The following is an 18,631-nucleotide window of genomic DNA, read 5'->3' as shown; positions in this document are numbered from 1 at the left end:
CGCGTTGATTTTCAAACCAACGCGAGAGGAGTTGTTATGCAACCTGTCGATTGTCTCTTGAATGCCCTCGATTGAGTTGTCGAATAGGACAGCATCATCGGCGTATTCCAGGTCGCATAGCTTCACCGTGGGGGTAACAGGTATGCCTCGGTCGGGTGGTATTGACTTCCGTAGTATGAAGTCAAAGAGAATGATAAAGAGAAACGGTGCAAGGACACAACCCTGTCTGACTCCGGTCGTGACCCCGAACCATTCCGTGACAGTGTCTCCAATTCTGACACAGCATTCGCTATTCTCGTGCAGGCTTTTGATTATGGCAATGATCTTGGGAGGGATCCCGTATGCTCCCAGTATCATCCAGAGGGAGGGGCGGTGCGGACTGTCGAAAGCCTTCTCATAATCCACAAAACAGCAGGCCATCGGACTGTTCAACTCATGGCTCTGCTGGAGAAGACATCGAAGGTTGTGGATTTGGTCTGCACACGCTCGACCAGGTAGAAACCCGGCTTGGTTTTTCCTGAGGACGTGCATTATTGGGTCCCTTATTCTCATCAAAATGATGTTTGCCAAAATCTTTCCCGGAACACTGAGTAGCGTAATGCCTCGGTAATTGTCGCAGCTTAGAGGGTCACCTTTTTTAAGAAGTGTGATGATTTCACCGTTCACCCAGTCCCTTGGGCAGCGCTCTTCTTCCCACACCTTTGTCATCAGATGAAACATAGGGTGCAGGATTGCGCTCAAGCTGTACTTGAGGAATTCAGGATGAATCCCGTCTCCCCCCGGTGCCTTTCCGTTCTTGAGCCTTTTCACAGCCGATTTTATCTCGGTGTGCGTGGGCGGGCAATCGGAAATGTCGGTCGCTCGGGGAATGTCCAAAAGTAAAGCTTTCGCAGATATGTCAAAGGGATCCAAGGGGGGTGGGCGGTTCAGCACTCCGCAGAAATGATTCTTCCAAATCTTCTTGACGCATTCTGCGTCAGACTCTATTGCTCCACTGGGACCACGAATGGCTCCGGGAGTCGGTGGTCGCCTGCCGCAGACTTCACGGGTGATTCGGAAGAGTTTCCTGGTGTCATTTCTGCTTGCTGCCTCCTCTGCCGCTTCAATTTGCCGGTTCATAAAATTGCGCTTGTCCAACCGCACGGATCGTTTGACTACCCTGTCTTGGGTCTGGTAGTCAGTCCGGCGGTCCTCGGTTCGGTCGGGGTCTCTCTCCTCGTCTCTCAGGGCTTTCAGCCTGGCTCGTTCACCAATTTCAACCCACGTTTCGTCAGACATCCACTTTGGCTGCTCACTCCTTCTGGTACCAAGGACGGTACGAGCCGACGACACAATCGCACTCTTTATGAGGCTCCAGTCCGCCTCAATGAGGTCGGATTCAGATTTGTGCCGCTCGTAGATACGATCTACACTATCTCGTACAGCAGTTTCGAAGTCGGTCCGAATTCTTCGGCGTCGGAGCTTCTCAACGTCAATTCGTTCGCACTTTGGAGGCCTCGCCTGGCGACTGAGTTTTACTCGGATGTTTCCAATAAGTAACTCATGATCGCTATGGATATCGGCGCCTCTGTAAGTACGCACGTCGAGAAGTTCCTTTCGGTGCTTCAAGCTGTATAAGAAGTGGTCAATCTGCGTCCTCGTGCGTCCATCAGGAGACGTCCATGTATATTTGTGAATGTCTTTGTGGGGAAAAACAGTGCCTCCGATTGCAAGCTCGTTCAGAGTGGCGAATTCTACGAGCCGCTCACCATTATCGTTGGGGTCACCGAGGCCGTGTCGTCCCATCACCGTGGGGCCAAGCACCGGGTCTGCTCCTACTCTCGCATTAAGCTAGACTTATAATATCGTCTCTATTCTGGCAGAACACACTAACTGGAGATTACTAGTTTTTAGTAATTTGACTTTGAAGTTGTTAAAATGTTTGAAATGGTCTATCATGTGAGTTTATTAAGTAATTGTAAAAAGGATGACTTTAAAATAAAGACTGTTTATTTATTAAGAAGGTTTCCAGACGGTAAAGTTTGAAATAAGGAACATTTTTGTATAACTAACTCAATATGTAATTTTTTTCGAATTAGTTTCTTCTGCCAGAACAGTGACGATATCATATTAACAGTAAAATAAATTTTATAACATATTATGAAATATGAGCGATGCTTTGTTTATTAGATACGAAACAAAAAAAACTTTTCATAAACAACTATGACGTCCTTTAAATTGTTTGTTTCTCCTTTAGTTTAATATATTTGAGAAAATCTACCATTTCCGTCTGTTAACTAACTTATCTTCTTATCCTGACTGGCATATTATGTCCGTCAAAAAAAGTTAGCAACACACTCGGAAGAATTACAGACACCTAGAAAATCAGTCCTTCTTCTTCTCCCAACTTCTTTATCCAAGAGTTTTCCCCTGTAAAATAAGTGTCAGTCAGTGGTATTTTTCATCACGTATATACTCCAGTTTCGGTGTTTTATGGTGCGTACTAGGAGATTTCTAGCTACTGTTTCATTATATCTAATACCCTTCGTTTATTTTTTTAATCTAAATAATTTATTGTGTTATTTTGAATATTACATCGATCCGAAAAATAAGAATACATAATACTAATTTTAATATTTTATGATAATCAAAAGAATTTTCCGACACGTTTTCTTCTGGGTAATGCAGCAATGTTATCCATGTCCACCTCAAGAGTGATTGTTATTTTAAATCATTTTTTTTATTCTTTGTGGGTTCATTTATAATGCTTGTATGTAGGTATTATTTTTAATGTATTTTAATGTATGTTCAACCAGTATCATTCGTAATTCTGTGATATTTATGCTATCCCAGAGGAAGACGGGTATGATTTTATTTTCTTTATTTATTATTATGAACTTATTTTCTTTGTGATATTATATTACTTTATATTATTCCGTTATCATCAGTAATTAATTTAAAATTTGTTTCATACTTACCAGGGAACTCAGATATAATGGTAACAGGCAACCGATCTCGAGTGTGGAAGAATATGGGATAAACTCAAACACTGTGTGCGGCTTCTTATCTCTGTTTCACATCCACTTTTTCCTCTAATGGTCAATCCCAGATATACAAATCGTCCACTGTTTCTGGTTTCTTTTGTGTGGGTGTTGTTTTATAATATATATTTTGAATAGGGTCTACTTAGCTCATTCGGTGTACTTACTTTTATGTGATATTACTGTTCTAATCATTCAATCTTATATACAATACATATACTTAGTTAATATCGTTAGATATTTCTTTGTTTTTTACCTCATGTCGTACTGTGAACGTCCAGAATTCATAATTTGCAAAGTTCACTACTATGTAAAAGTAAAATAAATTGAATCTGGCAAATATGATTGTAGCTTTAGATACATACCTCCAACTGTGCACATGACATTTGGTACGCTAGGCGAAAAAATCTGCGATATTGACAGTGAGAGGTATGCCACGGCTAGGCATGCGGCGTGGTTTCCAAGCGCGAAGGAGTGCGCACATCTGATATCCTCGAACAGGAAGTGAGTCAACGAGGTCACGACGAGGAATGGTACAGAGAGCAGCATTACTGTGGACAAAGAGAAAATAAATTATTATTGTTTTTGAAGATACCTTCCTCCAATATCGTATCTGATGAAAGGGGGTGGTAATGTAATAGGTAAAAATCTCAATGTTTTGAAGCTTATTTGACTAATATAAAAGCGTTTAAAATTTATGAAATAAAAATCATTCTTTATATGGACCATCACGTGAAATCGTAAATAATAGTAGGAACATACGCGCGGCCTTCGTAGTGGACTGCATAAGGCACATGGTTCTCATACGAGAGCTTAAGGCTCGATTCCCGGCCAAGTCACAATATATTTATATCATTTTCTCAAAGTCTAATTGTATGTGATTGTTTCAATTAAATTACTATACCACTGTTTCACTACACAAATGTCATTGAGCCCGATGGCCTGTTTTAGTATTCAGTATATTTTCTTTGACCCACGATGGCCGCGCGGCTTAAGCGTTGGCCTATTGCGTCGTGGGTCCCAAGTTCGAATCCTGGGTCTGACAAGTACAAAAAATATTGTTGTTCAATTTGTGTATGAGTCAGAGTTTGGACTTAATAGGTTGAGCAAGTGGCTGACATCCATTTCTCGTAAAAACAAAATCTGTCAATACAAACCTTCACTCTGTGGAGGCCCATATGATTCTATTAGGATTGAACATGGTCGAAAGAAAATAAGAATATTTTCTTAAACTGTAAAACTGTAAAATGTATAAATTTACCCACACCTAAATCGTTCGGGATCGCTATCAATGCTGTATATAATATAATATTAATCGCGGGGCTGTCGATAATTTCGGTATTTAGAGTTAACAATGGATTATGTGTCTATATATAAATATGTTTGCTAGAACAAAATATTCAAGGTTATCCAAAATAGAACATAATATCATAAAGCTCAAAGAAATTAGCATTATGCTTGATTTTAGAGGGCATATCAAACATCAAATTACAATTACTCCATAACATGATTTCGACACTTACCAACGTTTGCCAGTGATATATATACACCCAGTTTATTCTAAAATATATATCAAACAAAACTAATAATATATCGTATTGTTATTGTACCCCACCGCAGGATTAATGGCATATCATAATGGGTTATTTAGCTTAAAAGCAAAATCACATAATTCTGGATAACATTATCAAATTTGACAATAATAATATATTTAATTTACCTACTTATATTTATAGTATATTAATTATTATATAGCAAAGTAATGAGCTTATATCTCGTATAGTATAATATTATGTTATAGTAGCCTCGAGCAAATACGTGCTAATGTACTATTTTGATATTATCATTATTTATCAATACTGCTCATGAGAGATGAGTATACTCTTAGGTTATAACATATAAGTCTAAAAAATAAAATAATTCACCTTATTCCATCTCGATATTGACAAAATCGATCATTTTGTTATATATAAGAAACACATACGTATGTACATTCAAATATAATTACGTCACACATAATACAAAAAGGATTACAACCATTAAAGTGTATACTTATAGTATAGGGGAAAGTGGTATTAACTTAAGAATATAAGAAAAGAAAAACCTACCTGGGAAAAATTACGGTGATAAGATATAATAAGTCAGTATACACACATAGAAAACGGCAGATGAAAAAGGTTCAAATTTAACTAGATATAACAAAATTGCTGCTCACATCGCACCCGGGGAATAATAGTGACACAACTCGAAAACTTGTTTTTACAGGAGAGCAGTTTTAATAATTAATTTTGGTGTGTTAAATCAGTTTTTTTAATTTACTTTATAACAGCGTAAAGTTGGGTAAGTAATTGCACACTTGAGTCATCTCATTTTGAATGTTATCCGCAATAACTATGGCACAATGATCATTGTGCCACTATTTCTGCTTGAATTCAAGTAAAATGCTATACTATGATAATGACAAAAATACCTATAAGGCCACCATTATACTTTTAAGAGTTATGCCGCTATTTGTGCGGATAGAAATGATATCTTGGAACATTTCTGTATACTTAACTCAAAAATGAAAAATTTGGACTTGTGCCACTATTATTCCCAGGGTGCGACATGATTATTACTATTAAAATGAATATACTCGAGAAGAGCTGTTAAAACATAGCACTTTTTGACAGTTTAGAGCTTCTCAAACCTTTGTCTTGTATTAATCCCTCCCCGATATTTTTTTAGTATTTGGAATATTTCAGAAATATACACATTAAATTTGCTTCTAAAGTAATACCAGTGAAAATGTATATAACATCTCAAAATATTCTATACTATACCAGTGTACAAAATATGTAAACAAAATTGTGCCAAAGGCGACTGTTTTTACAGTTTGAAATCATTATTTTATCGACATTCAATCATAATAGTCATTTTAATTTTGATTTTTTTTTAAATTAGATAAACATTTAAATATCCTCGAAATAAGTACTACTACCGAGCTAGAATTAATGTTATCTTAATATTATAATAAATAAATTCATCCCCTCAGTATTTTTGGGGGTTATTACTAATTTTCTATCACAAGAATAATAAAATAATAGTCACTGCTCACTTTCTTGGTATCATTTAAAAATAAATGTAGCAGAAAATAACTACATTTATGTTTCAATATAAATAATTTAGATTGCTTACAAGCGCCATGTTGTATTTTCGGCAACGTTCAGTTACGTGCCATCCATACAATGATACTGATTGAATGTTTATGAACATTTGTCTGGTTTATTTAGTTTGGACACATTTGAATATGATTTGAATACTAATTTGTTTTAAAATTTAAATATTTGCAATATGGCAATATTTGTGGTAAAATATAATTTTTCATTAATTGGCAATAATTAAAGGTATACATGATTTTCGATTAAAAATGAGTTACGTGACATTTTAGCATAATACAATAATAATATTCTGTCAAAAATTTGGTATGTTCATAATACCAAAGTTCGATTCAATATAATTATAAATGATTTCAAGTTATACATATTATTTTTATTTTCAAAAAAAATCGATTATTCTTTATTTAAGAAAAAAAGTCAATTAAATCTATGAATTATCTTTTTAAAAAAAATGATAAAAACAACTATACATTAATATATATTAAAAAGACAAATTTGTTCAATGAACGTACAATTTATTAAATTACAGCTCGTATCGTGTCACAAGAAGCATTGAGCTTCCCTTTAAATATTAACTCATCGTAAATAGGTACTCTATTGTTATAAAAATGAGGGCTGTTTAGTGCATTGAATTAGTATCGACTTACTATAATAAAATGAGAGTTAGGAATTATTATTTAATTTAGAATTTATTAATGTTATTTTTTATAATATATAAGTTTGGGAAGATTTCAAATTACAGACCACAATATAATGACAATGACATAAGTCACTGCTGCTCCAACTCCAAAGAGATGTTATTTCACCATGGATCACTATAGTCAGGTTGTGACATGAATCTGTAAACTTCGATGGTAGTGCTAGTTTTTCTCATACATTAAATGGTAAACTGTTTTTTTAGGAAGTGATGATTGTTCTATTTGAAATATTTGGTAATAATAATTATAACATTTAAAATCTTCATTTATTGCGAACGGGTTATCGAATTGCATTCAGTGACGTCCCGTGGGGTTAGGCAGATTGAGCGTCGCTTGGGGGCGACGAGAATCATTAGGTATATATTAGAAATAGTTACCTAAACTTAGTAATAACGTATCTTCCCATTAAAGAATTCAGCTTACTGGTTGGAAACAAAATGTATGAATAATTAATATTGGAGGTTTGACAAGATTGTATTTTTTGTCGGGTTCGCGATGTCTAGATTACTTCCGTTTCCGACGTCACGTCCTTGATGACACGTGCAGATTTGAATATTATAGGACGGTTCATACTTACATAATAATTAATGTATCCAAATATGTTTGCCAATGTATCCATAATGTATCTATACAACACATTTCTTAGATATTGGAGTCATGAAAGGATGATGAAAAAATACTGTAAGTATAAAAAATGGGACGGCATTTTGGAGCTGCCTAGGGGCGGCATTTTGTCTAGGGACGTTACTGATTGCATTCGAAGATAATCGATCACAAGCACTACCATCATAATTTGAAATTCAGTGGCACGGTCTGAATGTAGTCAACCTTGAGTTTTGCGGCGTTCTAAAGCCTATTTTTAGATTCAAATATAATCATTATTTCAATCGAAAAATCGTAGATAAAAATTATGATAATTTTTCAATGCAGTTCAGAGCTTAAAATCAATAACCATGAACGGATATAAAATAAAATTTCAGGCGTGGCAATGTAAACATAAAGTATGGTCGAGCTTTTGAAGCTTGCAAATCCTCGAACGCAGACCGGAAGCAGAGTGAAGCAGCCTGCCCCGAAGTCGTGACGTCGTCCGGAAACGGAAGCTAGGTGCGGGACAGGCTGTAAAACTGGCGGAAGTTCATTTGTTTACATAATTATGATTGTTTGCGTTACAATTTCTGCATACTTAAAAATAATTAATAGAAGGGAGACGTTTCAGTGTAATTAAGATATGTGTGAATTTAGTTTGCAGACATAAACTACAAAATTTCACGTAAAGGAGAGTTAGCGCTTTGTACTTCCAATCTAAGGATAACGGATGTTTGGTTACATGTAAATTGTACGTATTACAGTATACCGCGAGCTATCTACCTTGCAAGAGATGGCCGTATAGTATTGATATATTTTTTAAATACGCGCTATTCGTGCAGCATTGCAGACAGTATTGCTCCAATTTTATAGATTCAATAAGAATATTGATTTGCTATTGATTAGTTTCAGGAAGGAGAAGAGATTGAGTGCAATTTAACAATTCCAAATATACACTCGGAAAAATATTTTTTTTACAAATAAGCTGCACTATGAAATAATACACAACTTTATCTTCTTATTAAAAAGAAAAATTATATAAAGAGCGGATTTATTCCATTTACGATATTGGACATTTGGCACCTGCAGTTAGAGTTGGGTTTCGGGAATTTCCCGACGGGAATTCTCGAGAAATTTTCGAGATTTTCCATCCCGAATCTCGAGAATTGATTTTTTAACATTTCGGGAATTCCCGGATCTCGGGATTCGGGATTTCTTTATTATCAAATATTAATTAAAAAAACGATTTTCTATATGAAATAAGTAGACAGAAAACACATAACGTTCAAAGACTGATCGGGGCATTTAACACAATTAAGCCAACGTTGACTCAAATTGAGCGCAATTTGTGCAACATCAGAGAATTTTGTATCTCAAAAGCGTACGTAATTGTTAGACGCAGCGATTGAGAGTCTGTGTGATTTGATATTCCATTTTAATAAATAATGTTTTGAATTATTTTTGTTATCCTACTTGTATTTTGTTTATCTTCTTATGTAAATAAAGAAAATCACATTTTTTTTGAATTCGTCTGTTTTTACATTGATTTTATGATTTATACAGGTTTTTTTAATATCTCGAGAATTATTTTCTGGAAATCCCGAATCTCGAGAATTCAAAATTTCATCATTTCGGGAAATCCCGAATCTCGGGATTGAGATTTTCTCGAGAAATACCCAACTCTACCTGCAGTTGGCTGTTTTGCGTGAAGAACGATAACGCATTTACTTAAAGGTTTAGGAGTTTGAAATTTGAATGCATAGAAAACATGCTTTATAACACAATGTTATCAAAATCTAATTTTTGGTCATAAGTGTAGTTAGCTGGTTTGCAGATTAAGACGTAGATATGCTAAAAATTTGATTAGTCGTCAATACGACAAAAGTCAAAATAAATATTTGATGGCTTGCTATGATGTGGACCAGTGGCGCACTCAGGAATATTGAGGGAGCCCAATGAGGAGAATGTAAATTAGTCCCATAGGCTCTTTTTCTTCTTCACAGCTTCTTTATCGGTCTTTTGTCTATTCCACTCGGTGTACCTACACCGCGGTAGGATATTTGGCGTCCCCCCTACCTACCGCTAAGATTAAAGGCAAGGTGAAACACTACATCAACGTTTTTCAAATTGTGTTCTAGTTCAAATTAAGGGTACTTATAAAATGAATTGTTGTCGATTTTTAAAATATAAAGCTAATTTATGATGTGTCACTTATCTGGTCAACCCGACACGCCGAGCCCCCTACAGCCCGGGCCCCCAGGCTAGAGCCCTGTCAGCCCTCTCCAGCCATGACCTATACCACTCCGGAATTCGGGTGGACACCGAGAATTTTTTGACAGTTCCATTAGGGATTAGGTTTCTAAAAAAACCCGACATTAGTGTTTCGAAATTTTTGTGTTAAAAAATAAAATCTAAGAATTTTTTTCTAAAATACCCGCTGGAGAATTACAAATCATTTTTTTGCCGTGTTTTTATTTGTCTAAGCCCAAAGGTATAGTTTATTGGCTTCCAATGTTTAAAATCATTCCGATAATTTTCATGTTTCAGGGATGCCAGGGCCCCTTGACAACCCCCCCCCACCCCTGGGTGCGCCACTGATGTGGACAAGATCTCGCGAGTTAGTTCGCTTATAGTCTGACGGTACATAAAAACTTTGGCGAATAAACTCACTCGTAACATTTAAAGTGATAAACTTCTCTCATTTTTATTCCTTCACTGAGGATCATGACTATTTCAAAATAGAGTAATTTTTTGCCTGACTAACAATATCATTTATACGGTCCCAGTGTAGGTACCTACCACTAATATTTTGACAAGTATAATTATCTTGGTTAATTGAGATTCGATCCTTTCATTTAAGTATTAGTAATAAATATTATCGCATTTTTATTATTCTGCTTCACATCTGTCTTATTCATCGTAATAATATATCGTCTCTGTTCTGGCAGAACACACTAACTGGAGAATACTAGTTTTGAGTAATTTGCCTTTGAAGTTGTTTGAATGTTTGAAATAATGGTCTATCATGTGAATTTATTAAGTAATCGTAAAAAGGATGACTTTAAAATAAAGACTGTTTACTTATTAAGAAGGTTTCCAGACTGTAAAGTTTGAAATAAGGAACATTTTGGTACTAACTCAATATGTCATTTTTTAGAATTAGTGTTCTCTGCCTAAACAGTGACGATATCACAATAATATAATCGTGGGTGTGCTAGACGCAATCTGAAACCGCAAAAAAATAACGATCAATAATATTGTATTTTTTCTAAAGGCCTTTTTCAAAAGAATTCTGCGACAATTTTTAAAATGTGACGTTACCACTGTTATCAAGTAACCACAATATGGATCTATTGTGTTTGTATTAATCAACGGGGAATACTACTTATTTCAGTGTGAGCAAGTTCATTCAATTCAAAATTCGAACACATGACTCTGATCGCGCACGCACGTACGCCACCCGTTTGTCCCACGTCAAAGTAATCTAAGCAACATGTCATGTGATTCGATTAAATATCAAACGGCATGATTAGACTAGACTAGACTCAGTCTTCGTCAACCGTTTTTCTTCTTTGCCATTCCCTCATGGCTAACAATCGTATCCACGCTGAAATGCAGTAAATAAAAAAAGTATCTCGTGACACTTTGTTTCTCTCGTGGCAGAGTGAAGGTTTTCCTCATTAGCTTCTTCATTTAGTCGCACCAGCGTTATCATAACATTAAATACTAGCAAAATATACCATTAAATATTATAACTAAAAACAGGTACAATTATAAAACCACGACTGCTTTTATAGGCACCTACATATATCATTTCTGCTGAAATAAAATCATGCTGGTTAGTTTTGTTTGGGAGGAATTATCTATATTATATAAAATGCAATAAATGACATACATACAACAAAAACAACAACATACAGCAGTGTATATATATGTATACTAAAAAACCACTTTCTTTATGAATACTTGAAGATTTACTAATGAATACACGATTCATTCTGACTAATTCAAAATCGAATTCCAGTGGGTAAGACGCTGATCTATCAGCCAAGGGGTCCGGGTTCAGTTTCCGGAAAGGTTATTTTTTTATATGCTACATATTTTTTATGTAATTTTCAAAATAAAATGGTGTTTGTGATTCGTTCACTTCCATTACTAATTACACTAATTTTTCACTCCACTGTCATTAGGCCTTGGCCTGCTGTAGTGTTAAAAAAGAATACAATAGCGCTCGAAATGGAAAATTGTACGAACCGGAGCGCTCGATAATTTTACGAAAATGTCAACTATATAATACTATAATTACATTAATTGTAAATGTGATTTATAAAAATAAGTGTGTTATTTTTTTATTATATGAAATATCTAGCTCAGACGGTCAAATTAATATTTCCACGAGACGGAGCGATAATTTTGTGGATTTTATGAACCGGAACGGTGCTCCGGTGCGTTCCGGTCCATTTCGAGCGCTGGAATACATAATATTATATAAAAAACTAACGGTGTGGGTGTATAGCGAATTGGTAATATTTACCTTCCCATTTTAAATAGTAACCACCATTCATGCAGAGAACTCGCTATAGACATTCTATTCTTCATTATTGGGTGGAATTTCAGCCAATCAACATTGGTTTTTTGAAACGTTTTTATTAGGTCGTATTCTTATATGTCCGGTGGTTGTTTGTCCGGTACAAATCTTGCAATCGATTTTTAACTAACTTCCCGACTAGCTAGACATTTGAAACTTTTAGAATATATCTACCAGAACACGATGCCAATGCATTTTTTTTAATACTTTTAGCCATTTTTAAGTAGAATTAAATTCATTTTCAGTTAATTCTGTTTTGTATGAAAAGTTATTTCGGAAGAAATCCGTAATACAATCCACTATTATTCGTTGCTAGGGTCCTAAAAACTAGATTATTAATATATACGTGCGTTACTATGGAAACCAATATGAGTGTCAAAATGACATTTCAGTATTATTCCTATCAAATACAATTTTTTTTTGATCGTTTAAGCTAGTCAAGTCAAGTTTATATGATTCAACAGAAAATTTAAAAACGTTGTATATAAAAAGTTCTTTTTACCTTGTAATTATTTAGCTATTGGATTAATTATCGAATTATTTTAGTAGAACTAGTAATCTAGACTGATCGTAGATATAGTACTAATTCCACTAAATATTAGAGTACAGTTAGAGTTGTGTTCTACTTTCATGAAAGGCATGAGAGAAATGTTTTCATTAAAACCATCAACAATAATAAAATAATATTATATTGAATTAAAACTGCCAATAAAAATTATGTAATATAGTATTTATATACTAATTGTATAATAAATATGAATGACTTAAATGAAATGTTTATCAGAAATTATACACAGTTATTTTTTAGTGCATATTTACAAACTATCAGTAAAGTAAACACAATAATAAATATACATCATATTTAGTAATTGTTTAAATGTCAGAAGTTGCACGCAAACCACAAGTTTCTGGCGAATGGTTAAATGGTAAAGTTGTCTGTCTGATATAAAAACAGGAAGTTATGTTGCCGCTACCCAGAATTGTACAAAAAAAGTTAATCAAAGTTTTTTATACGCCACTTAATAATACTATAAAATTACAAAATGGAATTATTGAGATTCAGAGAACGCATTGATACGTTCATTCATGGAAGTATAAAATTAAATATTATTTATTACTTCTACATTATTAAAGAGAATAAAAAAATATTTTATATATTTTTTTTATTTATCGGCTTAATTCTTAAGTGTTTGAACTATGGCCACTGCGAACCATAATCATATTTTTATATTACCATATTAAATTTGATAGTAGTGTTTCCAGAACTATTTTGGCGTAATTGAATTGTCAACTAAAAATTAAATTAATAATTTATTCATTGGCAACAAGTTATGTTTAATAAGACGGTGCCTTCTGTGAATATTGTTATCTTGTTCCTGTTTACTTTTCTATAGTCTATCTATGATCTATAGTATATATTTAAAAATATTTGATTCTTTTTAATACTAAAACAGGCCACGAGGGCAAATGACAATAGTGTAGCCAAATAATAGTGTAGTTAGTGATAGAAGTGAAACAATCAATCACAGACACTCAAAATTTGAAAATATCAAAATATATAAATATTATATAGTGACCTCACTGAGAATCGAACCCCCGGACTGCGATGGCCAAATACTCAATACATATTCCTTTGTCTTTCTCCATGTCATGTTGTAGACTTCTTAAATTTATTATTTGTTAAAATGATGATAATGAAAATAATAGTCTATTTACTCCAGAGCGTTGGAGCAGGAGCACGGAGCAGTAGAGCAATGGGATTTTATCCGGAGCACCGAAAATTTGTAGTGCTGCACTGCTCCGGATGTTTTTTTTATTGTTATTAAATTTTCGCCCTAAAATTAATTCTAAGTGAGAATAGGCAGACAATGAAAGACGATTCGCTGACGGAAATTTTGTTAAACATGATTAATAATGAAAATGACGAATAATAAACCTTATTTTAAAACTACTTATTTTTAAATCTTTGTAACATAAGTATACACAATAATAATAATTTATATTAAAACTTTTTACTCTGGTTTAATTTATCGATTAGATTTAGTTACTCATGAGATTGTATAAGAGCGTACTTCAGTGAAACGGCAAATAATTTTCAACAGTAGGTGCGACGAAATTTCTCACTCGTCGCCTGGACTCGCCAATCGGAGATCGACAGTCGAAGTGTGCGCTCGTCGATTTGTTTTGTCATGGCGTCAGATAAAAATATCCTTAAATCGTGTAAAGATGACTAAAAAACTTTACGTATGTACTTAAAAAAGAAAACATGTCAATGAATATACTATTATTACTAGTAATATAACAATAAACATAACATTAAATGGACGCATGTTGGATTTTTATAACAAATTATATTTCGTTCGGCACGCGTCATTTGCGCAATCCGCGCATCGCTTAGCCACGATCTTTTTAGACCGTGCCTCAACTGAAGTATAGCCTTTTTTGGATCAATTGACAATGTCCATATAAACGGATGAAACCATCCGCGATCGTTATTAAATCAAGTACTATGAGTTTTTTGTTTCATTTATCGGTTCTAATATAAAAATGGTACGCTATACAAAAGATGTGGCTTTAATAAGCAAGAAATCCGAAATTCAAGAGTATCTCAATGTAGCATACATTGAACGGTGCGTATTGAGTATAACGCGAAAAAAACTGGTTATAAAAGTAAATATATGAGTTGGCACACAAATTAATTCTACGAAAGAGATACATCGATATTTTTAGATAAGGGTTGGAATTTATGGTTTAAATTTGATTTTTTTTTATCATGGGAGATCTCAAAATTTATCAGTGCTTCTGTGGACTCCAAGTCTCTAAATCCGCCATTGACGGGAGCTGGTTATGACAATGATGATGAAAAGCAATCAATTATTAATTCCACAGAATGGGGATTTATTTATTAATTGTAATTTTTATCGCAAATACAGCGGTAAAAATGCCCGGTTTGTGGACTGCTGATTATTATCAACAGCAAAAAAAAAAGGAAAAACAACACGGAAAAATACCAAAATTTGACCGTTCAACATCACGCTCCATTAGTGGATTTTGGCGTAAATTCCAAAAAAGGACCGAGCAAAATAAGCGAAAAACTCGCAAACAGATGAAAAAAATAATTACCACAGATGTTAACGCGGCCGAAAAAGGATGAAAGCGGCTAAAATAAATGGATTTTAATCAACGTAGCATATTAAAAATTATTTGTGACGCGTTTTGAAACGATTAAAAATTTAGCGCCTTGTAATTTTTTATCGAGTTGCCAAAATAGAATATTTAAATTTATTTATTTTCACATCAAATTTATGACTGTGAAAAGTAGTGTTTTTTTTTAAATTTATAACACACCACGATACAGTATGACGTAAAAACAAAATGCATAGTGACGAAATAGAAAAAAATGTCACATTCAAATTTGGAATATCCTCAGTTATAATTTTCAGAATTCATTTGTTCACTACAAAAATTAACTAAAATTGTTTACATTTTATTTCGTTTGTAATTTTTGACAAATTCAACTCTCTACCTTAACGCTCGGTAAGGAAATCTATGGGACAATAATGATAAAGTCTCTATTTAGGCATTGCCAATTTTTAGTACTAATATGAATTAATAGTTCAATGCGTTAGGTTAGGTCAGGAAATATTGGGTCCGATTTTCTTCTTCATTTCTGAAAGCGTGTGTTGCTTTCGTGATTGTCTCACTGCTACTACTACATTACAAAAAAGATAAAACTATATTATATTTTATAAACAAATTCTTCTTTTTCTTTCATTCTGTCACGACCCAACATTGGGGCATAGGGTAAGCTCATGTTCGCGCCGCTTTCCTCGATCCATCGCCAACTCTTGTACCTCCCGCCATTCCAGACCTGTAGCGCGTAGATCGCTTTTTTAGTACCGCTGCAGGGTGAGGGAGGGCCGGCCACGATGATGGAACCCTTTAGACTTTACCACAAGGGTACGAAGTGTCGCACCCTTTGGCGGCATCCGGAATATATGTCTCAGTCACGTAAAATGTCTCTTCATGATTACTTCAAACACCGAAGGCTGCTGTGTCTGCTCACTAGCTCGGGTGTTTGTAACGCAGTCGTACCAATGTACTCCTACAATCTTTATGAACATACCAACCATAAACATAAAAATCGTGAAGGTCGATAGCTTTGACAGAAAATATAACAACTAGTTGGAGCGACTAAATTAATGGAATTTGGTTTCACGTAGGAGTAGTTGTTATAAATAATTAAATAGTATCGGTGACAATAAATAAATTCGCGCTGTATAATTCTTGCGCACTAGAAGAAATCGCAATCTGCGCAGGTTCAAAATTAAATGATTCCACTACAGCACAATATTGAAGCATAAGCGTAGGTAAGAAGATAATCTCTTGGTTTTGCAACCCTCATAAGTGGCTCAATATCCAAAGCATAGGGGATCCGATACGACTGGCCCAGGATAAGGAGTTATACTATAATTATTTGTCCTTCAATAAAAAAATTACATCAAAAGGAGAAAAAAATATAATGTGGTAAATGTTATAAGTTTTGTAAGGAACAATATCTAGAATCAAATAATAAATTGAAAAAATAAATATAGATATTAATATAGTATTACTGTACCCATGTATTACATCCCAAAAGTCCAGGAAAAGTTTTCTCGTAAAATGTAAATACGTTTAGGGAGGTGTGTGGAATATTTCCACCCCTCCATTTTTATGAGTATGAAAACGTTATCAGGTCAGTTAATGTTGAATAAATCATTCCATATTCTCGTGCTGATGACGTCAGGGGTGACTACCACAAAATTATACGAGGGTGTTCACGTTTCATCTGCACATAATATAATATTTCCAAATGTATTAAAATAATATTCATTATATTCGAATGGGTCATTATATTATGAGCTTCGAAAATAATTTAAAACAGAACAATAACAGCATTTCCGTTTAATTTCTTTAATAAGAATGAGCTTTGTGAATTTTTAATATTAAAACACTTAATGGAATTCGTGGGAAGTTTTTAAAATGGGAGATTTTGTGGCTAAGGTGAAATTAATATTTTTTAAGTTGGTGGACTGGAATTTAAACATTGTCGTTTGTTTATACCGTTTATAGCCTCCAGCCTTAATGCTGTTTGATTATGCTATAAGAAAATTCAATTACTTATAATATATATAGTATATATCCAAATGTCTTCAAATAAGCGATTTGGTATGTATCGTTATCAATATTTATATATTAAAATCCATGTAAAGCACAATTTTATTCGACCCTGCGTAGGGTATGGTTATCACAAATAAATTTCCCTTGTGAAAAACTGGAATGGTGCGTAACCTTTTTTGTCCTACGTACGAAAGAGAGAATTTACTCCTTAGGAAAATTGAAAATTCAATAAGCAAAAGAAAACAATTTTCGTTGTTTTCCCTGCAAATAAAAATATTACTTTTTCCAAGAATCTGCAACAATGTATTGAGATAAATAAATGTTTGCGAAGATTTTTTTATTCAAAATTTTGCTTGTTTTTTATTTTGTTTTTTAAAGGTCACGAATTTAATTTGGATAAACATTTTCCTTAAATTTTGTATTTTTTTGACAATAAGTACGTAGCTAAGTACCCATAATACACCATTTTTACTCTCTACCTATTTTTCTAAAATGAATATAGGTAACCTTACAGTATAATGAGTTTAATAAATTATGCATATTTATTATTCAACAACTGTGGAACAAGTTTTACAGTGTGACAAAATAAATGTGGTGTATATTTATTTTTACTGTTTCATATTGTTGTTGTTAATTTGATTAAAGCGCGAGAATAATGTAAATTATTGTCAATGTTTGAAGGTGTGATCCTCCGTTAGTAAATATCATTCCATTTAAAAAAAATAAAAAAAAACCACCTCACTGCTTGGAAACAAATGTAGGTATTAATTAGCATACATGGTTTAACAGGACTGTATTTTTGTCGGGTTCGCGATGTCTAGTTTACTTCCGTTGTCCTTGGATGTTACGTCATTGATGACCAGCAATGACATGTGCAGATTTTAGAATTATTGGTAGGTACCTACATACTTATCTAATGTAAAATTCATCTAATATTTTTGCCAGTCACTCGCGAGTTTTGGAAGTTGTCAGGTGTATTTTTAAATGTATATGAAACCGTGGACTCGCAATATTGTCTATTGAAGCAGAGATGCCATTTAAATTAGATTTAGTGGTAAGTACCTACATATTTTGTTAGTAGGTACCTACATAATGTATCTATACAACACATTTTTTAGATAATTTAGTCATGAAAAGATGATAAAAAATACTGTATAAAAAATGGGACGCCATTTCGGCGCTGCCTAGGGGCGGCATTTTGTCAAGGGGCGTCATTGTATATGGGCATCCACAACGTGGATTACGCCATTCAATGAAATTAGCATACTAAAATTTACCTCGTTTTCAATCGATATATTATGCTTCTTCGTTATTGATAGCACTCAAAACCGACAACACATCACCGAAGACGACGACGACACCGTGAAACGTTTTATTATTAATCATTACACTACGAAGGGGGTACTGGGGCGTCGTCGACAC

The 18,631-nt window shown here is 34.0% G+C and overlaps 1 protein-coding gene across 2 annotated transcripts in view; it reads right to left on the bottom strand.

Annotated features, from left to right (window-relative positions):
• The window catches only part of LOC147073945 (G protein-coupled receptor Mth2-like), a 421,896-nt gene that overhangs the window by 235,170 nt on the left and 168,095 nt on the right, over positions 1-18,631 (bottom strand). For both annotated transcript variants that reach the window (XM_085944476.1, XM_085944477.1), the window contains exon 4: positions 3,386-3,571. In XM_085944476.1, the coding sequence (XP_085800602.1) occupies positions 3,386-3,571 (186 nt within the window). The remainder of the gene's footprint in view (positions 1-3,385; positions 3,572-18,631) is intronic.

This window comes from Rhyacophila brunnea, unplaced genomic scaffold (assembly GCF_057557595.1).
Source record: "Rhyacophila brunnea isolate RB1 unplaced genomic scaffold, BYU_Rbru_1.0 scaffold_17, whole genome shotgun sequence".
Taxonomy (NCBI): domain Eukaryota; kingdom Metazoa; phylum Arthropoda; class Insecta; order Trichoptera; family Rhyacophilidae; genus Rhyacophila; species Rhyacophila brunnea.
This window is presented reverse-complemented; position numbering and strand designations above follow the sequence as displayed.